The sequence below is a fragment of the Cryptomeria japonica genome, chromosome 2 (genome assembly GCF_030272615.1).
Source record: "Cryptomeria japonica chromosome 2, Sugi_1.0, whole genome shotgun sequence".
Lineage (NCBI taxonomy): Eukaryota > Viridiplantae > Streptophyta > Pinopsida > Cupressales > Cupressaceae > Cryptomeria > Cryptomeria japonica.
The window spans coordinates 471,089,373-471,114,962 of NC_081406.1; the positions used below are offsets into that span (position 1 = coordinate 471,089,373).

At 42.0% G+C, this 25,590-nt stretch overlaps 1 protein-coding gene across 6 annotated transcripts in view; it reads right to left on the minus strand.

Moving 5' to 3' along the window:
• Positions 1 to 25,590, minus strand: part of LOC131051272 (serine acetyltransferase 2) — a 155,562-nt gene that overhangs the window by 70,645 nt on the left and 59,327 nt on the right. For all 6 annotated transcript variants that reach the window (XR_009107110.2, XM_057985933.2, XM_057985745.2 and 3 more), the window contains 3 exons: positions 24,242 to 24,337; positions 24,070 to 24,094; positions 23,522 to 23,616 (listed from right to left, as the gene is read on the minus strand). Coding sequence is in view for 5 of the 6 variants with exons in the window: in XM_057985933.2 (XP_057841916.2) it covers positions 23,522 to 23,616; positions 24,070 to 24,094; positions 24,242 to 24,337 (216 nt within the window). In the remaining variant the exon portion in view is untranslated. The remainder of the gene's footprint in view (positions 1 to 23,521; positions 23,617 to 24,069; positions 24,095 to 24,241; positions 24,338 to 25,590) is intronic.

A 25,590-nucleotide genomic window follows, 5' to 3' on the forward strand; every position in this document is an offset into this window, starting at 1 on the left:
AGATGAAAGCCACAAGGGAAGGATCGCTCCTGTCCCTCTCCAAGGGACCAGGGCGATACAATGGTGAAGATACGTCCCTCTCAAGTTCAAGGTCGTCCCTCCAAGGTTCAAGACCGATCCAAGCCAGGACAAAAGGTGGCGAGGACATTTCAAGGCATTTCCATCAAGCGCAACGTTACAAAGGTCATCACATGGAAGGATTTGCACTCTAAAGACCTAGATCGCTCCTGTCCTTTGGCAAGGGACCAGAGCGATATTTACATAATGGCGTAAATTTCAAAAGGCAAACAAGTTTCAAGTTACCAAGAGGGTCGAAAGGACATCATTCCACGCAATGAAGATAATTGCGAGTTGGTACAAACAAGAACAAGCATGTTATGATGAACTTCGCTCCTGTCCCTCAGGAAGGGACTAGAGCGATATTGATATATTAGATTAATCCATGCAAGATTTACGTAAAGACAAAGATACACAAGGTTACATATGCTCCAGGACATCGTTTGAAGACAATTTGCAAGAGTTTTAAACGTCCAAACATTGCTAATCAAAGTAAAAGTCTCCCATCGCTCCTGTCCTTTGGACAAGGACCAGGGCGATGTTAGGCAAAACACATGATATTCTTTGAAAATCACGTTAAGACAAGGGCGCACAAGGTTTTAAATAGCATTTGGAAGATGATACAAGGAAAGGATCGTACCAAAATGGAGAATTTCAAGCAAAGAACTTAGGATCGCTCCTGTCCCTCTCCAAGGGACCAGGGCGATAATGGTCATAAAATGCATTTGTTCGCACAAGAAAGAAATTCAAATTCGAAGGACCACCAGATGATCGATTTGGAACGTGGAAATGAAGGAGTTGAACGTTTAAAACGCAAGAATCATGCCAAAGATGGTGAATCGCTCCTGTCCCTCTCCAAGGGACCAGAGCGATGAGGTACGTCCCTTTATTTTCATATTTTTGGCGCCAAATTAAACAATTCAAATATCCTTAAATGCTAAATCAATTTAAAAAATTGAAAATCCATTTTTATTGGCATTTAATATGGCGTTAACATTTATTAATTATTTTTGCCTTATTTAAAAATCGAAATTTGCAATAAAAAAACGCAAGGCATTAATAATTAATTATTTAATAAAAAAATCGATTTCAAGAGCTCATATATGGAAGTCGGCCTTGTTATGACATTGCAAATCATTTAAAAAAGGTTATATTTTATCAAGTCGGCCAAAGAGATAAATCGATAAGAGCGCTATATATAGGGGGGTGAAAACTATTATTTTCACATCATTATTTTACCTCTCTACATGCGAATTAAGGAAGACGAAGGGAAGTGTTAAGTGTGTTCAAAGATAGTGCGAATATTATCCAAGGTGGCGCAAGTTTTATTCATACCAAAGGTGGCGCTAATATAGAGTGCGAATTACATTGAAGACCAAGGGTGGTGCGAGTTTGAAGGTTCATTTGAAGCCACGTCCAAGGCGAACTTGAAGACCACGCCAAAGTACGAATTTGAAGATCCATTTGAGACCACGTCCAAGGCGATAATTGAAGATCACGTCCTGTCCAGAGGTGGCAAAGTCAATTCTGAGGAGATCATATTGAAGATTACTTTATACCTCAATTTTGCCTAGGCGAATTTTGTTTTTGCATTCTAGAGTTAGCTCTCTATCGAGGTATGGCGATTTATTGTTATTGTTTTATTCATTCATCGTCATATTTCAAATTTTGAAATTTTGAATTTTGAATCTCTTAGCTCAATCGTTGTATTTTAGGAAATGATAACTCTAGGGACTTATCATGAGGTTTCCTAAAATCTATCTCTCTTATCTACGTTATTTATTGCAAAATCTATTTCTTATAATGAAATGTTGTGTAGGTATGGCAACCCCAAAGGCGGGAGCATCCACCAGTCGCTCGGCTCTCATGAAAGAAGATCAGAAGACCGAAGAAGTGGAGACCAAGATCGTGTCCAAGTGGAGCAACATTGGAGATACAAACTTGGGGAACTTTAGCACGAAGAAGTTCCGAGAGATCCCTTACATCGGCAAGCCATCACCTGTCGCCCGGAGAATAATAGAAAGTGGCATCATTAAGGCGGCCGGTTTTCCTCCAGCCATTCAGTGTCACGAGTTGATGATCGAGTGTGCCCGTCATTACAATCCACAGTCCAGGACAATTGTGTCCAATGAGGGAAACATTTTGGCGTACCTTTCAGAGGAGGCCATAAGTGAAGCCTTCCATCTTCCAGAGCACAGGGACATGATATACAAGAGCATTGAAGGAGCCAGATCAGTGTACGATGATGATCCAGATGCTTGTCTAAGCATAATCAACAAGAACTGGCTACTCAAGAGTCGTCCCCGTCTGAGCAAAGTACCGAACACACCACACCGGATCGATTTCCAAGAAGAGTACAGAGATTTGATTACCATGCTCAACAGAGTTACAGGAGCACCTCATGCCTTCTCTTTTGAGAAATGGATGTTTTATTTCATCCAGGTGATTGTTCAAGGGAAGGGTACAATACATTGGGCTAGGATAATTAGCCATTGCTTAGACGTACAGTTGAGAAGACTCAGGGCTACTAAGTCCTTCCACATGAGTTCATATGTCATCTATGCCTTAATCAGGAGCGTTGAGTACGCAGGACTACCTCACAGAGGAGTGATTGGAAGAGGACCCGGTGAGGTCAGAGTTTGCGAATCCTATACCTACTTGCATCATCCACCAGGGAAGAACTACAAGTTAATCAATGATACTTTCACGATGAACATCACAAGGACGTTGCAAGGAGGGATTCACAACAGATTATCTCAAGATGCCCAGGAGTTAATCAAGAGGTACGGTGCTTGGTTCATTCAGTTTCCCAAGTTCACTTACATTAGAGTGTATGGATGTCCTTTACCTCCATACATGTTGCCGAGATACCCAACAGACAGGATTGTGTTACTTGAAGTAACAAGGCAGTTGGCAGCATATGTGAAGGCATTCAGACACAGACATCAGAATGGAGTTCAGGTACCTATTATTTTGGGTAATTCAGTTGAGGTATGTCCCAATGTCTCAGCCATGGATGATGCAGAGAGGGAGTTAGCCTTGTATCCTTTTTCATCTTTTGCTTGGAGGAATAGTTTTGATCCTCATGGACATTTAGAGGAGACAGTCGGTAGAAGATTTAGACATGAGTACCAGATTGAAGATTTTATGATGAATCTCCTAGATGATCTCGAAGTGAAACGTAAGATACATTCTAGATTGCCTTTGGATTTCATCAGGAAATGTAAGATTTACAGAGTAGCCGACCAAGCTCAGGACAACGGCAGGCACATCCAATCTTCATATGATAGAGAAAGCAAAACAATAAGTTTGAATTGGAATGAGCCCGAGGCCGTGGATTTAGATGAATTGATGGCACCAGTCTTGTCTTGTACTCGCAGATGGGTAGACATTCAACATCAGAAGTTGAGGGAACAAGGCATAGCCATGTCTTTTACTTTGGAAGAAAAGCCAGCCGAAGGAGGAGCCAGTGTTAGTGAAGGCAATCCTAATCCTAGGAATTCAGGTGAAGGTAACCTTCGATGTGCCAGTGAGGGCAATATCCATTCGAGAGGTTCAAAGAGAAAGGAAAGATCAGAAAAGAAAGAGCCTTCCAAGAAAAAGCAAGGTGCTAACAAAGATCAAACACCAGGTAATTCTTCCAGGCCAGAAGACAGAACAGTTCGAGTGGAAGAATCCATGGAATCGATGGTACAGAATGACAGACAGGAGGAAGAACAGGCACAGCATGTTTCATCCGATGGATCTCTTCAAGACTATGATTTAGAAGAAGATAATGAAGTAACATCTCCTCCCAGACAAGAAGAAGTAGTACACAAAGAAATTCAAGTTCAAGAGACAAGATCAAATATCCCAGATTGGTTGAAGGAAAGATTGACTAAGGTGATCGTAATTGAGGACGAGGACAGTGCAATCGATCTAGAGAGCCTTGTTGGACGTTCACATATGACAACAGAGAAGAAGAAGGCTACAAAGATGTCCAAGATGATTCGAGATGAGACTGGATCTAGAAAACTGCAGATAGCTACACCGGCAGCAGACAAATATGAGGGTGAGATCCTAGCAGAGGACTATCATATACAGACTATTGAGTTAGGACCATCCACAGCAGAGCAGACTTTAGATGATGCCACCGACACATTTGAGGCATTGAAGGATAAGTTCAGAGAAGAAGTAGAAAAGAATAGAAAGCTTGAGAAAGAGGTCGGTGCATGGAGAACATATTTCAGTCACATCAATGAACCTTTGGGACGTCAGGATCCAGTTAGATCACCATTGCAGGCATTGCCCCTTCAATCAATCAATGAAGCAGAAAGATTCAGGAATATGGTCCAGCGTACATGTAATTGGATGGATAGATCTCACACGGTGGCCATTGAGTTTATTACAAGGATGTCGAAGATCACCCATCAGGCTATCCAAGTCCTTGAGATAATTCACAGATTGATGGCAACAGTAGCTGCATTTGCCCATACCAAGGACGTTGTCATTCCTATCTTGAAAGTTATAAGACATACATCCAGAAGAATTTTAGCACAAGAGAAGATCTTGGAAGGCGATTCTCACAGTTTGTTTCAGTGGTCAACCTTACTCCATATAAAGAGTGTTCTCTTTGAGGACATCAGTGTTAGATGTGGTCAAGTTGAGGAGGTGATCAATCCGATCCAGGACAGAGTATTTGAGGTACTTCGTACCATTCTTGGCAGAAGGATCGAGGTCGAGACAGATGTGGATTTACAAGAATTTGAAGATAGAATCAAGATCATCTTTCGCAAGGACGCAGATGTTACAGATGAGCAGTATGATCAGATGTATGCCACCATGCTCCTAATTGATAGAACTAAGGAACTTGAACCCACTTGGGACACAGCTCTTCTAGATGCATTTGATCAGGTTATCCACTTAGAAGAGAGTATCAAGAATCTTCCCGAGATTCCAAGCACAGAAATCGAAGGAATTGTGACAAAATTCATTGCATATGCTAAGAAAGAGAATTGGAAAGGGAATAAGATTCTAGATGAAAGGTTGTTACAGATGACATGACACCTTATTTCTCATTGGTTGATACCTCCTAGATTTTTGTGCCAAATTTAATATTTGGCTATGTATTTAATGTTGTTCAGTAAAAAGGAGGTCATTTGTAACAAACCCTAATTAGGGTTTAGGTGTCATGATCTTGTCCGTTGATTTACTTTCAATCTGGACCTTTCATTGTAATTGGGGATGCTATTTATACCCCCATTTTTCATTTCATTTGTAATAGAATAGTCAATAGAAAATAGAGAATAGAGTTGAGAGATTTAGAGTTGTAAGCAATTTTTATTTTATAGCAAGATTGAGTCTTGAAGAGAGAAGTTCAAGCAATTGTTGTATATGATAACTTGGAAATCAATAAAATATTGAAGTTATGGTGTTTTGTTGCAAATTTCTTGAGTTATCTTCATGGTTGTTGGATGTACTTGAATCACGCTCAATCGAAGTAGTTTGTTAATTTGAAAGACTAAGTGTGAGATTTGATATTTGGTAGGATTCGCAATCCAAACCACTAGCTTCTTGCTGATTGTAGGAACGCCTTGCGTGGTCAACTGGAAAACATTTTGAGTCCTTAACCTTCAAGCATTTTCGCATCTAGGATATGTACCTTCGCAGTAGTGTCCTTGGTCTTTTATGCATTGAATACCATTATTACCCTAGAAGATCGCACTAATTTCAATTGAGTTGTTATCTTATGGCAAAATTGAAGTTGGTTGAGTCTTGCCAAATCTCATTCATGCTAAGTCGTTCATAGGGTTAGACTAGATTAGACCTCTTAAACCCTGTCCTTTTTCCACTTTTTTTTAAAAAAAAAAAGTTCCTTTTAGTTTAGTGAAACCTTCGAACTATTGAATCCGTAAGAAGCCTTGAAGGAAACAGCAAATCACATCATACCACTAAAAAAGCTTGTCCACACGTGGAGACCCCACTAAAAGAACCTTGGAGTCCACCTAACTGATCCTTTTTGCAGATCTTCAGCAGTTAGAGACTATTTTCTCAAGAGAGGATAAGATGCCTAATGGTATTTTATTCTGTGTATGATTGTGTACAAAATACACGTCAACAGGGACCTGCACGAAGAGGTCGCCAATATTTTTGAAGCAACATTATCCAGCATCAGGAATTCGTCCTTGTCAAAGGAAACCAAAATAGGAGGGTCAGATCCAAAAACCCCGAGAAGGAGGGACTATAGGAGCGAGGGTGACCAAAGCCCTGCGGACAGGGGTCCAACCAAGTCAAGAGCATACGATACCTTCCAGACACATAATACCTTCCGGGCATATAGTAACTTCCAAGCGCTACATAAAACCCTCCAAACAAAAACAATGGCACACACCCCGGAGAAACAAAAGCTTCCAAAATTCATGGGCGACGGGTCGAAGGATCCCGTACGACATTGTAAGACATGCGTGACAATTTGGGAGGCAAATGGCCAGGACGACCAGGATTACTGGTTGAAGGCATTTCCAACCACTCTGCGAGGAATAGAAATTGATTGGTATACAAACCTGGATGCCCAGTACAAAACGTCCTGGAACAATCTAAAGTATGCTTTCCAAGAGGAGTTCAAAGTCCTACGAGATGACAATGAAATCGTGGCGGAGATTTACAATACCAAGCAGGGAAAAAGTGAAAGTGTGTGGGCATATAACAGAAAGCTGAGTGAACTACTCAACAAAATGGAGAACCAGCCGGCTGATGGACTCAAGAAGAGATGGTTTGTTGAAGGACTGGTACCGTCTCTCAGACGAAAGATGAAGGTGGTCCCTCCGCCCTCGTATGACGAAGCATACAACCGTGCAATGGATATTGAAAGTGAAAATGAGACATCCCGAGGGAAGCGTCGGGTGAGCGATGGTGACAGTACGGATGAAGACAGCGATGGGGAGTCCAAAACCGTGCAAGCACTCCAAAGGGATATGATGAGGATGATGAAAGAACTAAACGCTGACAAAGAAAGTGGCAAGGAAGGAAAGGAACTATGGTGCACCGACTGCAAGACAGAAGGGCACACTAAGGGGAGTTGCCCTCGTAAAGCTTTCTGTGACATCTGCCAAGTAATGGGACATTCCATTAAGGAATGCCCATACAACTTGAAAGCACGGAGCACACAAGTTCTCTACGCCCAACCCGACCAAGTCACACTGCCAGTGACACCTCCGAAGCCAACAGCAAATTCTGACGCCTCTCCTAGAGGGTACCGAAACAACCAGCGAGGTAACAACAAGCCCAATAATAACACGTCGAGGAGTAGAATTCAATACGACACAAAGGGACGACCCATGATCCAATGTCGGAAATGAAACGAATGGGGTCACTTTGTGCGGGAATGTCAAAATGGAGATGATGAGGGAAGTTTGTTGTGCAAATGGTGCAGTCCGGGGAATCATGAGGACACAGAGTGTCCAAAGCAAAAAGGGGTGAATATGCTGGAGGTAGAAGAGTCGAAGGAAGGCGTACTGGCAATCACAAGATTGCAAAACAAGAAAGCCATGTATCCTGACCCTCGCATGGAGAAGGAAAGACTCCAAGAAGCCAGGGCAAATATTGAGCGGGCGATGGCAGAAGAACAGAGGGCCTCGCACCCGGCTGCCAGTACCCCACTCCAGTCAGGACCGGAGAAAACTATCATTAAGTAGATGTTACACACCACCATACCCGTACGGGTATCCGACCTTCTACAGACCATGCCACAATTGAGGATGGCCCTAACAAATGCAACTGGTGACATCACCATCGGCCAAGAACACCAAACGGCGACAGAACCACCTAGTGCGGCTCCGATGAAGGAACCCGGTACGGTTGCCATGGACCCTATGCTGCTCACGGTAAGCATTGGACGGAAACCTGTCGTGGTGGAGATGGACATAATGGGACAAAAGCTCACAAACACCATTGTGGATGGCGGGTCTGGAGTCAACGTGCTACCGGAATAAACTTGGAGAGGTCTGGGCAAGCCTACCCTCTGGCCACCAACATTTAATCTCATCAGTGCGGATCAGCACGGCATCAAACCCCTCAGGACTCTCATGGCACAAAAGGTGGTGATCGAGACACAACAATTCCTTCCGGACTTCGTAGTCATTCCACTAGAGAGAAAAGCGTACGACGCCCTCTTGTGAAGGGGATGGCTGATCATGGCTAGAGCCAATCATAAATGTAGGAAGAATACACTCTCAATCGAGAGTGAAGGTCATAAGTATGTGATTGACCTGAGGAATCAGTCCATCAGTGAAGAGCTTGCGTCGTCTGACTCCGACTCGGAGGACTCAAATAGATGGAAGTGGGGTTCCAAAGGAGACAGAGGAGAGAGGGAACCCAACGAAGAAGGAGAGTTGGGACTGGACGGATGCTCCAAAGATGGAATTAGTTCGTTGGCCGGACTCTTCCATTGGCAAATGGAGGACTACAAGGTCTTCCACCCGGAGTGCCACATGCTGCAAATATGCGAGATCGGAGAATCAAGTGGCGGTATGGAAGAACAGTTATTTCCCCCGGAGTACGGTAGGTACCAGGAGGGAATGGCATGGGTGGATGACACGCCAGCCCACCAATTTGAAGGAGACAAACCCATCAAGTACGAGGAAAGGGATGTGAAAAAAGTTAATCTAAGCAAGGACGAGGACCCGCAGGTGATACTCGTAGGGGATGACTAGAACCTCGTACTGAAGGCAGCGGCTTTCAGAATATTTCTGGAATACAAGGACGTCTTTGCCTGGACCTACAAGGACTTGAAGGGGGTACCACCGGAATTGTGCGTACATCGCATAACCCTCGTACCAGGAGCCCAACCCGTACGGAGGAGACCGTACAGGATGAACAAGAACTATGCAGCCAAGGTGAATGAGGAAATCAACAAAATGTTGGAGGCTGGGATCATATTCAAAGTGGAAACCAGTGACTGGGTTTCCCCAATAGTCATTTCTCTCAAGAAGGAAGCTAATCAGATAAGGATATGCGTGGACTTCAGGTACCTAAACGTAGTAATAATCAAAGATTCATTCCCAATCCCATTCACTGACAGCATCCTGGAAGAAGTAGCTGGGCATGAGATATACACATTTCTAGATGGGTTCTCGAGATACAATCAGATAAGTATTGCAGAAGAAGATAAGCTAAAGACCACATTCGTGGTGGAGGGGGGGGTGTATGCCTACAATCGCATGCCCTTTGGGCTATGTAATGCACCGACAACCTTCCAGAGAATAATTTTACACATTTTTGACAATGTCCGTAGGAAATTTCAGGGCATTCTTGGATGACTAGTCGATTTTCAGTGATCAGGACACCCATCTAAAGGCACTCAAAGAATGTATGTAGAGGTGCCAAAAAGCTAGACTGGCTCTTAACCCAAGGAAGTGCAGGTTTATGGTACCGCAAGGGAAGCTTCTCGGCCACATTGTTTGTAAAGAAGGTCTGAAGACAGACCCAGATAAGATAGGAGTGATTGTCAACATGGAGAATCCAACGAATGTGACACGCGTGAAGTCATTTTTGGGCCATGTTGGCTACTGCCGGAGATTTATCAAAGGCTTTGCACAAGTCTCCTGGCCCCTAGATAAGCTGACAAGGGGGGAGTCGTTCATATGGGGTACGAAGCAGGAAGAAGCCTTCAAGGAATTAAAAGATCGGCTGGTAAGTGCACCAATACTGGTGTACCCGGATTGGAATAAGGAGTTTCACGTACACGTCGATGCCTCCAACTTTGCGATTGGTGCTACCCTCACACAAGTAGGGACGCAAGGACTGGACCATTCTGTTTTCTTCGCCAGCCGACTTTTGTCAAGGGCTGAACGAAACTACAACACAATGGAGAGGGAGGCACTCGGGATGGTGTACACAGTACAAAAGTTTCGCCACTACCTGTTGGCTACTCCGTTCACGTTTTACGTGGACCATCAGGCACTAATGTATTTGGTAAATAAACCAATTATCCAGGGTCCGGTAAGTAGATGGCTACTACTCCTGCAGGAGTTTACCTTCACCATTATTGTACGGCCAGGCAAGTCCCATGTGATAGCCGACCAACTATCGAGGATCAAATCAGGAGAACCAGCCAAAGGGGTGAACGAGGACTTCCAAGATGCACACTTGTTCCAGATTGTAGTACTACCATCGTGGTACGAGAAGATCGGCCAGTACCTCTCTACTTCCACATTTCCAAAGGAAATGCCCTCGGGGGAGCGGCGAAAGCTGGCACTGAAGAGTAAGACCTTCCAGCTAATCAATGGTCTGTTATATAAAATGGGCCCCAACCAAATCCTAAGGAGATGTGTTATGGAGGAAATCCCCAGTGTGTTGAAGGAGGCACATGACGGGTTAGCAGGCGGACACATGGGACCAGATGCAACTGCCAGGAAAGTACTTTTGGCCGGTCTGTGGTGGCCAACTCTACACACTGACGCCCGAGAGTGAGTGGTTGGGTGTGACACTTGCCGACGTGCAGGAAAACCACTCAAGCGGGACTTCATGCCCCTCTTTCCCTCGCAACCATAGGAGCTATTCGAATGGTGGGGTCTAGACTTTGTAGGACCCTTGAAGCCGAGTAGCATGCACAGGTGCAAATATATAGTCATAGCTACAGAATACCTCACCAAGTGGGCAGAAGCGAGGGCCTTGCCAGATAACACAGCTCTGAGTACGGCACGGTTCTTGTATGAATAGATCGTCACGAGGATACCCCTTCAAATCACCAGTGACAGGGGAGTGCACTTTGTCAACCAAGTAATCCATACCATGACCGTAGAGTTCAAAATCTTTCACAATCTTTCTAGTTCGTACTACCCCCGAGCTAACGGACATGCAAAAGCAACCAACAAGGTATTGGTGTCAATAATTTAAAAATCGTGTGGGGTGGAGCAGGAATACTAGGAGGAAAGGCTACCAACCATACTGTGGGCCTACCACACAACCTACAAGGTCACCACGGGGCATACCCCGTTCCAGCTCATGTACGGGCAGGAGGCAGTGGTACCGGCCAAGTACACCGTACCTAGCCTCCGGGTGGCGGTGGATAATAGACTCGATGATGAAGAAAGCTTGAGTGCAAGGCTTGACAGCCTAATGAAACTGGACGAACGAAGAATAATGGCACAATGGGCAACGGAGGTAGCGCAACGACGGCAGAAGTGCTAGCATGACAAGCACCTATGGCAGATCAACTTCCAGCCGAGGCAGTTGGTTTTGAAGTATAACAGCCGGAACGAACTCCGACCAAGGAAGTTTAAAGTTCGTTGGGTCGGACCCTATAAGATCAGAGAGGTCAACAAGAACAGGGCAGTGAAGCTATCTACTCTAGATAACAATCCAATCAGGGACCCAATGAATGGTTCAAAGCTCAAAATCTACAAAGAACGGAACAAACCTGTGATCGGGATTAACATGCTGGGATACGCTACCAAAGGGCACTGGACAATTGGCCAGAGCAAGGAAGTCGACGAAGACCCGGTGGTAAAAGAAAAACCCTACCGGAGAGATGAAGAGTGGGCAAAGCCTTTTGCAGCCATGGAAGGGTGGCTTGTGCCGAAGCAAGTGGAATGTGTTGCGGTTCCCAGGAACCACAAGCACCTCACCAACGCGTATTTTGGGGAGCCAACTGTATGGGTGCGGGTTTCAAGACATTGGAAGAAGCGGGCCCCCTATGAAGGTCTTCGAGAAGGGTACGTAGCATATGATATCGATGAAGAGGCTGAAGCCCGAAGGAAAGCCGAGAGTGCAAATAAAGAGAAGGAACCTGTAGACCTGGAGGCGGAACTTGACTTAGAGGAGTGCGGGGCAACCCTAGGTCCCTGTTTAAAAATGGTGCTAAAAACAAAAGACTTATTCATCATCGCTTCCCAGCCGAGTGAAGAGGAAGCCGGACCCAATTCATTATACCGGGTGATCCCTAACCCCGCGGGACCACCAGAGGTTGACGGAGAAAAAATAAAATGGTACGAACAGTACGGAGGCAGCTACATTGACGGGTGATATAAGGGGGTGGGACCCGCTCAGTTAATTGACAAGATATGGGACCTAGAGTACGTGGGGTCGTGTTGTGCACAAGAATGCTAGAGGAGGTTGTTGCACGTCTGTATGTGGTTGCACGATTCGGAGATAGAGCTGAAGACTCAGAATGACCCCTCAGGAATGAAGAGGAGCAAAGGAGACGAGGACGCCGACCAAGGGTCAAACAAAAGGTGGAAGGAAGTTGGGACGAGTGGCAAGGGAAGAGCAAGAAAGAAATATAGTACCCGAACAACAAGGAGGAAACTAAGGGGGGGGGAAATCAATTGGCAGCATTGGTAGAGGCAATAAGCTACCCTGCGGATCACAAAGGGCCATCAAAACAATGCAACCTGACGTCGGGATACCTTGGTAAACTGAAGGTATGAAGAATTACACTTAAAAAGTGCTGTCAAATAAAAGAATTAAAACAATTGATAAGAGACAGGATGTTAAAAATAAGAAGAAAAGAGTATATGGAGGAGATAAAAAGGCGAGGGTTGGCGAGTATTAAAAAATTTAAGTGCCAGGCAAAAGTAAGGGAAATAAGTAAGGAAAAAATACGATTGATAAAAAGGCAATTATTTTGTAAAATATTAATGAAGTATGTAAGCCTAACCCTAACCCTGAAAAGGGCGAATGATTATAAAAACCCCCTAGAAGTTCATTTTTCTACAACACACAAGCAAGATTGTGCTTGTGACAGCAAAAGGACCAAGAGAGGAAGCGAGTCCTGAAGAAGGGGCAGCAAGGGAGGGGAATCCGTACAACGTACGGATGCATCAAAGACTAGACGAAGCAAGTCGTACGACATCGCAAGTGAACCGTACGACGACCATTGCACGACATATGGGAAACTCGTACAGAGCTCAGTAACTTCGGAGAAGCCATACGGTAAAGCCGTACAGTCCACACAAGCACACCTGGAGGTGAGAGCGTATGGTGAAGTTGTACGGTACACGAGTACAAGACGTCAGGAGAGGTCGTACGAAAAGGAGGGGCCGTACAAAAAAGACATCTAGAACTCGTGCACAGGAAATCTGTACGCATTTCGTACGGGTTGTCAAGATCAAGAGCATAGTGACTGTACGGATAAGGGAGGTACGGAAGACAAGCAAAAGTGGACACCATATGGAGGAGATTGGACACTGTACGACCACCGTAGGGAATTGGAAGAAGGTTGCAGTGCAATACGTACGGTTTTTCGTACACGGCATGCAGCGCTACATGAGAATTTTTTTGCCATCTGTACGGAGTTAGGTGCAGAGTTGGCGTGCATTATAAAAGTTGTACGATCAGGAGAGGGAAGTATACGGGTCAATCGGTACAGTGTAGAAGCAGTAGTTGGTTTAATGGTCTGTACCAATTGGCGAGTCACACTTGCAGACCGTTCTAATAACAGTCAAGGACGGGACAGAGACAGGAAAACAAGGCAAAGCAGTTGCAGTGCAACCATGACAGCTATAGATCCAGCCAGCGGCAGCAAGAAGGCCAAAAGTGCAGAAGGATCCAGAGGGAATCACGGCAGAGAATGTAGCCTTCGAGAGTGTGACTGGCAGCGAATGCCGTACTTGGTGGGAGGAAACTTCCCCCGACCATGTGATAAAGGAATCCCTCAGAGAAACTCAGGTAGACCATGCTATCCAGATGTCGACATTCAACATTAAGGATTTTGAGCCAGTGCTATGGACTATGGTATGCAGAGACAACCGCCAGGGAAGGGCTTCCATCATTTAGTTCCAGGGCTGCGCGGTACGAGTTTCATTCAAACCGGAAGATTTCAGGAGGGTATTTGGTATACCCGAGAAGGGGGCATCTGCAACAAAACTAGCCAAGAAGCTCACCAAGGAAAAGAAGAAGTGGCTGCTGGATTTGGTATGCAGGGATGACCTCACAGAAGAGCAATGGAAAAGCGCCTGGTCCAACAGTAGGGGGTTGAAGCGTGCATTTATCGCACCAGGAGAATGGAGAATGTTGATGGACTTGGTAAAAAGTCGCCTCACAGGAGCCAACCGTGCATCCGACATAGCCGTCTGGATGATAAGGTTAATGAATGGGATTAAGTGTGGCAAAGTGTACAACTGGGGGCAACTTTTGGTGGAAAGAATTCATGATTTCCTCAAGCTGGAACACAAGACATTTTACATGTGCCACCATGCCATTAGCCTATTTCTGGATGTCGTACGCCTGCAAGTACTGCCAGAAATGTGGGGGACTTTCGAACCGCGCGGAAGGGTGGAACCTAATAAGCCGACCATGTACTATTATGCCCATCTGGACACGCTTGGTGACACCGCGCAGCCAACAAAGAGGAGGAAGTTGGACGTGTCCATAGAAGTTGAAGATGACAGCCGTACCGAAGATTCTGAGGAAGAGGCCGAAGAGACTGAGGAACAGGAAAGTGGCGATGAGGGGTTCCGTATGGCACCACACACAGTAGGAGAGGAGGAAGGGGAAGCGGAATCGCAGCAACTGGAAGAGGAAGAGGAAGAGTAGCATGGAGGGCTACGGGCATAGTGGAAGAGCACGTGGGTGAAATTTACACCCTCAAAATTATCCTCTTCAACACACTTGGTACCACAGGAAGCACTTACAGTAGCCAGTCCGGTTGAAGACGTACGACCAGTAGGGGTGTTGTTCCGGAAAATCAATGAAGGAGAACCATCAGCACAACGGCGGGTCTCAATGCCACAGATAAGTTTAGTTGTACTTGAGTCGCAAGTTGTACCAGTCGCGGACCGTACCAGTATGGCAAACCGGACGGTGGCAAAGGAGGTCGTACAGCATGGTCTGAATAAAATAGCACCAGGAGAAGAAGAGGTAGTGGTACAGGGAATTGGTACTAGTACAGCAGGTTCAGGTATTGGCACAGCACGTAATAGTACGACATGTACTAGTACGGTACCAACGTGTACTAGTACGATACCAACAGGTACTAGTACGGTACCAGCGGAGAAAGATGAGTCGGGGGATGTACCGATGATGGGAGATGGTCTGGAGGAATTGGCAGTACTGGAGACACTGACGGATGAGGATATAGATGCATCGTTGGACGGGTGGCTTGGGCAGTTTGCACTCACACCTCACCCTCCCCATTCCCCTTCACCACATGCCATGGTCGTTGGACCGAACCAGACACAGGACAGGACTACCCCTATCACAGATCAGGATGAGGGGATGTCTGTTGAGGAGAAGAATAGAGCAACGAGAAGTGGTGGGCAGAACCCAAAGATCACCAGTGTTGAGGAAAGCAGGCCGGAAGGACTACTGGTAGGACTTCACCTCACTCCACCAGACCCTAGCGATCCAGCAGGCTCGCTCCAGCGGTTCTTTGGGGAGCCTCAGGGGATTTCAAATGTAGCACATGGAATGGCACAGTTGATTGGGCAGATGGATGCCGGCAACTCCGCCGACACTGAGAAATTGCGTCACTTCATGACTTCTGGATGTGCAGACGAGTTTGCACACCACTTCGAGCAGCAGGGGTGGCCAGATAGTAGTACACCGGAGATGGTACAAGAATGGACGCGCATGCGACTGGTGGAAAGAGTGGGCACCTTGGGCGCCACCTTGCGCAGTATGGAAGGTTCCTTCCGGGATGTGTACCTGCAGATGCGACGGAGCCAGATAGGGCAGCAATCCCAGCGGCTGTATGTAGAAAAACTAGAGAAGGGGAGAAGCGTGCGCAGCTAGCCACTGTAGAGAAGAACCTGAGGGTTGAGCTAGAAACGAAGGTGACTACTTATGAGGCTTGTTGCAGCATGCAGAAGAACATGCAAGTACTGGCAGCAAAAGTGGCCGAGCTTACCTTACAGATGGAGCAAAAGGATAAAAAATTGTTGGAGGCTGCACACATGGTGAAGAAGGCACGGGAACCACAGCTGATGGGAGAAAAGAACCTTAGACTCCACTCAGGGCAAAAACCTTCTTCTTCAACCACTACAGGGACGCCTCCTCCCCCTTCTCAATCTTAGTCTTTTGTTTTGTATTCCAGCTCCTATTGTCTTAGTCGTCTGGAAGACGACTACTTTTTGGGGGGGTTGATGTTAGGGGTCAATAACACATGTTAGTTTATAGTTGGGATGGGTGTTTATGTTTGGTTATGTTTGAGTCGCCGAAAGGTTCTCGTGGGGTAGTTGGTAGTTAGTGACGGTTGGCAACTTAGCCAACTGTCAAGTCTATATATGATTCGGATGGAACCTCGGCAAGGGGGGTATTTGTACTAACATATTCTTGAGACTTCAATAAAGATATCATTCTTCTGGTATAGATGTTTGTTATTGTTACTTATGCTTTGATATATGAATGTTATGTTACATGAATAATTGGTACGTGTGGGAAATCCTTGTTTTATCCGAGAGTTTACCAACCTCACACTAAGGACTAAACATTCTTCCATCCTTAAATCTTCCTAAACAACTTTTGTTTTTTAATTTATCTCTTGCTTCTTTTAAAATTTACAAAATGTTGCCAATATTTGCTTGTTTTATTTTTTGGTCTTCTTGTTGGCATACCTCAGCTTATATGTCAATTTCTTTTTTTTCCCTTACAACTATTCTCTATTAGATCTTGGTTTATTGTAGTCTAGTATCCATAAATTCCTATAATATCATTTAACCTTGTTGCCAAGAACCAGGTTGAGTTCAACACTCCAAGTGTAGATTAGCAATCAATACAAATTGTAGACATTACACAAGAGATACATGCACAATAGTAGTTCATTGCATTCATCATCATAAAAAAGAGTATTGTTCATGAGTGTTTTATGACTACACCAACACAGAATAAAATACCAAGGTACCTTATCCTCTCTTGAGCAAAATCCCGTGTATGCTAAGTTTGCGAAAGATCATACAGGAGACTCCAAGGTTCTTCTCTGTCAGGTCCTGACGTGTGGATAAGCTCAATGGTCCTTGTGATATGTCAGTAACACAAAGGTACTTATGTTTGAATCATTCTTCACTTCTTCTACAATGTTGGCTCAAACTTCTTCATCAGATATTGCAATCTCGTGATGCTTCTTCGAACGATCACAACTGAAATGAACTGAAATTAAAAGGGAAAGGGTTAGAAGCATCTAATCTACTCCTAAGGACAATGATATCAACGGATAGTGTTCTAATGGACAGATCCCAAATAAACGAAGTTCTACTTTGCCAAGCTCAGCAACAACTCCACAAGATCGGTGCAATCTTCCAAGGGTTATGCAAAGAATTTTCATATCATAAGGAACACCATCATAGTGAACAATGTACATTCACTGATCGAAGTTAAGCATTCAATAAAAAAAGGCTTAGGCTAGCTTTACATTGCAAATAGAAATCATCTAAGTGCAAAAAGTATGAACCATTAAAATTCATCAAACATTGTCACAATCTCCATTAACATCAATGCACCTCTAGCAATTTAAGAAATCAAAGGAACACCATGCAGCAAGTTGAAATAGAGAAGAATCTACCATAACTTCAATGTAATCAAGTTTTATTTCTCCAAATCATATGCAACAAATTCTTCTCCTCGTCCCATTCTACTTCTACTCTAAGGAGCAAGAGCTCTCTGCATCTAATAAGCTAACTATGAATTACAAATGAGAAGCCAGGGCCTTATATAGAGTTCCTCCCACAAATGAACGGCCAAGATTAAATTGAAATCAAGGACCAAGATTACAAGATGGAACCCTAATTAGGGTTTTACTAACAATAGCTTATGTGGCACAAAAAAGTAGGGCCAAGTCAACCAATGAGAAAATTACATTTAGGGACACTTGTCCTTCTTTTGAATATAAACCAATAATTAAATATTATCAACGCCTTCTAGAAGCTCTCTTGGATAAGTCGGATTCATTGAATCTGATCATGTCCACTTGGAAACACGTGATTGGCCAGTGAAGGTGAGTAGACGCCGCATCAGCATGCTAGGTGCCATGTAGACTCGATAACTCATCACGGGCAATATTCTCAAATTGCATCATTTTGTGATCAAGGTTCTAACTTTGATTAACTAATCTGAAACTATCTCTCCTTGATCATCTTCTTCCTTCCATCTACTTGCTTGGGAATTCACCTTTTTGAAATGGATTGGACTACCTTGTCAATGAGTCTGTCTTTCTTGAAATCTTTCACACTTGAACAATCTAACTTTTGATTTTGGATTTTTGAAGGAAATTTTTCCTTTTACATTTGTACTTGAACTTTGATCTTTGAGGTCTTGAACCTTGAATGCCTTGAATTGGATTGTCTTGAATTAGACTTCTTTACCTTGGGTCTCCATGCTTCCTGATGTCTTGATGTTGTCTTTGGATTGAATAGATGAATCCTTGATGTTTTATCATTTTCTGACTTGTCAAGAATGCCATGTTTTATCAAAATACCTCCTTAGGAACTTCAATTTTATGTCTCCAGTCACCTCTCTTCCATGGATGCATTCTAGACATGGGGAGGGATTTTTGTTCTTTGACGTTTATCCTTGGCAGAGGAGAGGATTTATGCCAGAGAGCGCACTTCAGCATTGGAGGAGGATTTGTCCTTGTGACAAAATCCTTGCACATGGTGGAAGCGTACCTGAGCCTAGGAGAAGGAATTTCTCCACACTTTTTAATCAAATTTTGATCATTTCATGCCATTTGAGAGGTGGGCGCATTTTGGAGGGGGTCAAGGAGTTTCTCCATACTTAACCAAATTTTGCTCCATATCACTGGGTTCACTGGGTTCTTGAGCACATTTGAGCTTAGGAGAAGGAATTTCTCCATACTTAACCAAATTTTGGGTTTTATGCCATTTGAGTGCATGGGCGCAATTTAACCCTAACAAAGTAATTTTGGACTTGAGGAAGAGTCCTTCGGCCCATGGAGAAATCTTTGGCGCATTTTGGGGGTGGACGAGGATTGTTGAACTAAGGAAGATTCCTTCCCTCCTTGAGATTTACGCTCCAGGAGGATTCCTTGGGCACATTTTGAGGGTGGAGGATTTTTCCATGCCTTAACCAAAATTCCGCTGCCTTAGTCGGATTTTCATTATTTCTGCTTCAGTCTTCATTTCAGCAGTCTTGGATCTGGATACTCTTGTTCCTTCATTGTCGACATTCATTTGTAGCCCAAAAATAGAAACTGCTAAAAATAGTGTGTCCAAACTCAAAATTAGGCCAAACAGAGACAATGAAATTTATTAAAAATAGACTTACTAAAAAATAGCCATTGCTAAAAACGACGTGTCCAAACTCCAAACTGGCCAAAATTGAGACGCATTGAAACTTACTAAAAATAGTAAGTGCTAAAAATAGACACTACCAAAATAGAAACTTCAGCCAGAAGCCCAGAAAAAACACCACCACCAAGCCTCATGAAGGATTTTTCCTTGTTTTGGAAGAAATTCTTGCTTCATGCCTTGCACTGACTCTAAAAGTGCAAATAAGACCCTGAGGAGGATTGGAGACAAAATCCTGTTGTACTGAACTGCTTCCTTGGGCACAATTTAGGGGCGGAGGATGAATTTCTATCATGAGTGCAAATCCACCTCTGTGAAGGATTTTTGCTATACTTGACCAAATTTTGGCTACTCGATTTCATTCATATCCACCTCTGTGAAGGATTTTTCCTATACTTAACCCAAATTTTGGCTATTCAATTTCATTCCTTCATATCCACCTTTGTGAAAGTTTTTTCCTATACTTTCATTCCTTCGTATCCACCTCTATGAAGGATTTTTCCTATACTTAGCCAAATTTTGGCTATTCAATTTCATTCCTTCATGCAGACCTTTCAACACTTAGTCAAATTTCCATCAGTTCATCTTTCACCTAGTGAATTCCTTGTTCTATCATTGCAATCTCTTCCTTGGACAATGATATTATCCACTCAACGAAGTCCTCTTCTCAGCATCCAGAGTCTTGTTCTCGCATCAGTCCGGAAAAGACAAGAAAACGTTGTAATCTTACAAGTATCAATCAAATCATAAGTTAGCAAAATGCAAAGTTCAAAGGATATTCGATAAACATAATGTAGTTTGACCCTAATTCTCGACTTGATGACAACTGTGAAGGCTCTATACTCTTTAAAATCCATTCCATACTTAGGCATTTCATCACCTCCAAAGGCCAAAATCCAAACCAACAAGACTTATAACTTATTCCTTAGGGTCAGGAGATGACACTAACCACAAAACACTTGGCTTATTTGGCGAAAAGAGGGGGTTCCCATTTGCAATGGGGCGATGTGTGAAAACGTCAATACCTTGACACAAATTGCAATCCTTTAATATGCATTTCTTAGTATATACTTTGCCACCTGTGCCTTAGGCTTACAATTTTAATGCTGATTGGTAAAATCCCTTAATTAGCCTATTGAATGTTAATATCCATTGCCATTGGCTCCCTATCACTGCTTATACTCTATCTGCTACTAATATGTCATTCGTCAAGCCATCCCATACAAATGGGTGGTCTAGAGGTATTTATAGGCATCCTAGGTGGCTAGAGTTTCACCAAAAAATGAACAAGGATCATCCCGAGCACAACACTTGTCCTTAGCAATCGTGCAATCTTGGCCACGTGGGGTCCTAAGGGGCATCTAGTTGTCATCCACTTTCCCATGGCTATCAACAACACCCACAATTAGTCACCTTTCTTTCTCTTTGGTGATACCTATCAAGTCCATCATGGATTTTCTATTAACTCTTCTTCTCCTTAGGCATTGGCAATGGTATGTGAGCAAAAAAATGGCTTAGTATATTATTGCGACAACAATTTCTACCTTTCTTTTTCTTTATCTTCAAAGTTTGAAGATTAGGTCCACGTGATGTCAAACTTTAATGAAGTACTTACTGGTTCTTCATCACCTTAATTGCTTAGAGATATTGGCTGATCATCACCTTAAATTCTTAGAGATATTGTACACTTTCATTACCTTAGATACATAGAGATATTAGACAATGATATAATCCTCATTTCATGACAATGTTCGAATCCATCTTCTTTCCCAATACCAAGCATTCCAAAATTATTATGGCTTCTCTTCATCCAAGTAAATTTCACTTCTTTGACTTCTAAATACCAAACAATCCACTCTTTGCAAAAAGAAATAAAATCCATAATACTTGCTCCTAGAGGCTTATTCCCCCTTTTTAACTCTCTTGATTAAAAATTGCATTCAAATCTCTTGTGACTATCTAATTTGTATCTTTATGCTTTTGTTGAACAAATGCTGGTTCTTCCCAGCACATTTTTTCCCATTGTCTTCCATTGGTCATATACATCGATAATCAACCATAAGCTTCCAAGCATATCCTTGGTGATTATATTCTGGAACTGTTTACTTGAATACAGATCGAACTTTTCAAACTTATTCAGATCCTACAATGTGGCTTAACCTTGTGTGGGTTCATCTCCTGCAAGACCATCTCACTTACCCTCCATACTAAAAGTTTTTAAACCTAATAATTCTTCCAAATCACTCTTAGTTTCCTAAAGAAGCATGATATCAGTTCTCTCCTCCTTTATTGACTGCCTTAGTAGGTGGCTCTTATCACGTGTTGAGTCCCCTAAATTCCAACTTAATATTTTCATAACTAGCATAGAAGAATCTCACCCTTGTTGTAGCAGTCATTCACTTTCTTCTGACTTCCTCGAATCCTTGATGATTTGTGATTGTGCTTCAAATTCTGTTTTTCTTTATTGGTTACCTAGTAACATTATTGCTAATATGCTCTAGATCTGATCTCTTCTCCTAAGTTTCCACTAGTTTGACTCTTTAACCTCTATAATTTTCACTGCCTCTTCTTTTCTTGACTTTGGTTTTGTTTGTTCAATTATTTCTTCTCTATTTTCTATGGTTCAAGGTTTATATGCTTCACCATTTTCCTTCTCTTCATTTTATTTTCCTTCATTCTCAGTAAATAAGGCACCGAAATCTCTTCTTTCTCGATGTCATGTCTTTTTCCTTCTGTTATGAGGCCTATTTCTAATATAGGTTAATCTTTCCTTTCTTCAATTATTTTAAAACAATACATCTCACTCACTTCTTCCTCCTAGTACTCTTTGATTTCCTTCATTATACTCTATTTCACTAATCAATTCCTCAACGGCTTACACTTCTATTTATCTTTATTATCATACATCTCAAAAACTTCTTCCTCCTGGTACTCTGATTTTCTTCATAATACTCTATTTCATTAATCAGTTCCTCTTGGACTTAGACTTCTATTTTTCCAAATATTGGCTGAGACATTTGTACAACTCTTATATGTTATTTGCAAAAATATCCAACCTCCTTTACTGCCAAAACATCATATGATTTTTTTCATTAATGCCTTTGTCCTCATCTTCCCATACTTGATTGGAAGTCAGTTCTTTCAATTCTCCGTCAATGCCTTTATTTTATCTATAGAACCCATTTTACTTCTAATTTTCTTCTGACTACCCCTTAATGATGCTTTCACTACTAAGAGCTTCACATTTGGGCATAGGATATTGATTTATTAGATAAAAATGTTGCATTAGTGTAGATTTCTAGAAGAATTTTTCAAATACCCCATTCCATTATAGATATGGCACTTTAAGGTCAGACATTTATAATTTAGCTACTGATGGCAAGCTACCAAGTATGTAAAATTTTCAATGCTCTTATTAACGAGATTTGAACAATATTTTATAATAATGTTAACCTCTTTAATGCATATTATGATATTTATTATAATGCTTGTTATGGACTTTGGCACAAATGATACTTTTTTGTAGAAATTTGAATATGCTTGAATTTTTCTTATTTGTCAGATATTTTCCAATTATGAGACACGCACTTACTCTTCAGCTTCTCTTAAGTCAATATCAGATTCAGATCTTGTAACTTTGGCTTTAAGCATAGAATGTAGGACAAGTATGAAAGATAACTGCAAAGAAAATCACCTATCTCAAATCTTCTCTGTGACTATATCCTTATTGCTATGTCAATCATCAAATGTTTTTTTTTTTTCAATGTATTTATTGTTATGCTTATGATTCCAATACTTCATATATGTTTTGGATTAAAGCAAAAACAGGTTTTGAAGGGGCCCCGAAACCCTTTACAAAAAGATTCTAGGAGAGTTAGAATCAGAGATTAACATAAATCCAAAACAACACAGGCTGCAAAAGATAGACATTACAAACAGCAGCCTATTGCTGTAAGTTTAACATGAATGAATCAAAATAATTTTATTTCCAGATTTTGTAAGTTTTTGTGACTTTGTTAACTTGCAACTCATAGGCACTTTGTGTTTAACTAATCCAAAGTTTGTCACCCTATTGCATGAAAAATGATTGACATAATTTTTATATATCATAAAGTAACCTCTTAATTTAAAGGAAGAAAATTTCTGGTTTACAAAACACAAATAACGAGAACGGCTTTATCAACTAGAAACAGAATATTTAAAAGCTAAAAGATCAAAGGAGCTACATCTTGTAGAAAATTTACCTGCAACATTGAGACTCTGTCTCCAATAACAGCAGTTTCACCAATGACTATGCCTGTGCCATGATCGAGTAAAATACCCTTGCCAATACGAGCAGCTGAACAGAAACCAAGTGATACTTATTCTAAGTTATATGATTCTGCATGCATCAAAACCTCCTACCAATGGTATAAAAAATTAAAAGGTTGTCAAGACCAGGACGAAGAAGAATGAACAAAGACAGGAAAAGAACCATTTATGACAATCATATCCACCTGATTTGTACAATTTTTCTTGTTTTTAAGTTGTTTAATATTTATTATTATGTTTTCAAGTGGAATACCAAGGTGGTGAAGAATGTAATAATTTGCATTAGTTCTCACTTCTTAGCAGGTCATCGGGAAGGTTTTCAATTAAAAATTACAGTGTCCGATGAATGGCATTATAAATTACTTCAGAATAAACTACTTCAGATTCAATTATGTACAATCCTGGCAATCAATTTTTAAACAAAAAATAAGTAAACCCTTATTCAACTTGATCTTAAAGGGCATATTATTTGGTAGCATACCTGGATGCATATCCACAGCAAAGACCTGGAGATTATAAGAAAAATTATTGCAAAAAAAGAACTATTGTATTTGCTCTAAACCTCAGACTAGGAGAATAAAATACTTGACTTCCCACTCTCATTAAATTTCTGAAACCATAAAAATGTTTGCCTTCATTAGACAAAGAATCACCTCACTGATGCGGCTTTGCAAAGCCAAAGCTAGTACTCGTTGACCTCGATTCCACAAAGCATGTGCAACACGATACGATTGTAAAGCATGATAACCCTGCAAAGCAAGTACAAATTAAGGAGAATATGTAATAAGTCTCTGTGAAGCAAAGAAAGGTCTACATAAAGTAGTATTTATCATACATATAAGAAAAATCAAGCTAGTCTGTTGATAAAGGAATTCTTATCCCAAAACAAAAACACACAGTATGGTATATGTTAGAGGAAATCTTATTTATTCAAGAAATTAATTCTTCTTAGTTTCTTGAAGCATCTATTGGAAAAATGCATCATTGGAGAAAGCTCAAAATTAAAAATAACAAGAATCAAACGGCTGTGCACTTTGAGATATGGATTCACCAGCAGGGTAATGAAGCCTTTTACAGGGGGATATGGAGACTTTTCATTTTCCATAGATGTGACATGATCGACCTACTACATACTAGTTAGTAGATTTTGTCGATCACGCAATGATGTAGGTATTTTATTGTATGCTCAAGAATGTGAGGTTGATGGGTGGGCAGGGAGAAAGTTTATAAGGGATTGCTAAATGGGGTTAGGCCAGCCGACAAGAAGGAAAATGGAGCTTATAATTCACTAGTCTATCCAATAAAGATTTCATGCATGGCTAAGCTTCCATCGATTAACTCTATTCAATTAACTGAGATGTTTTTTGACCTCCACTACTCAATGAAGCAACTCTCATAAGCAAGCATCTTAGTAACTTTTGCTCAGACTGCATATTTTGGTCTCCTCGTGTCCTACTAGTTCTGATTTGTTATTGGTCATTCCTCATGTCCTACCAATGCTGATTTATAAAACTTTTCTAGCCTGTAAATCAGAACAATATTCTTTACATCTTGTTCATGGGGGCCACCTTTTTTCCCCAATCTACAGTTTCAACACAAGCATATGATTAAGTACACTCTTTTTATTAGCTTCAGATCCAAAGGCTCTTTTGGGTTCCTAAGTTTACTTCTAAGGATTTTCACAGGCTTACAATAGATTCTTAAGCCATTCTTAGTATCCTTGTCAACTTTTCTGAGGTCTCTTGCAAATATGGCAAGCAAGCTTTTATATCATGTTCAAAGATTACCTCTCTCCTCTGTGGACCTTTTTTCACTGGAGCAACCTTCTTTATTTGCTATATCCATTTCTCTTCTGAAAGTCTTGCTAAGATACCTAAACATTGATTCCATATGTTCCTTGTCTACAATTTTCAGAGCTCTTGTGAAGAGCATGTTGAGAACAAGCTTTTGGGATGAATGGTGATGTGAATCAGTTCTGATGTACAAGCTTGTTTGTGTCTCC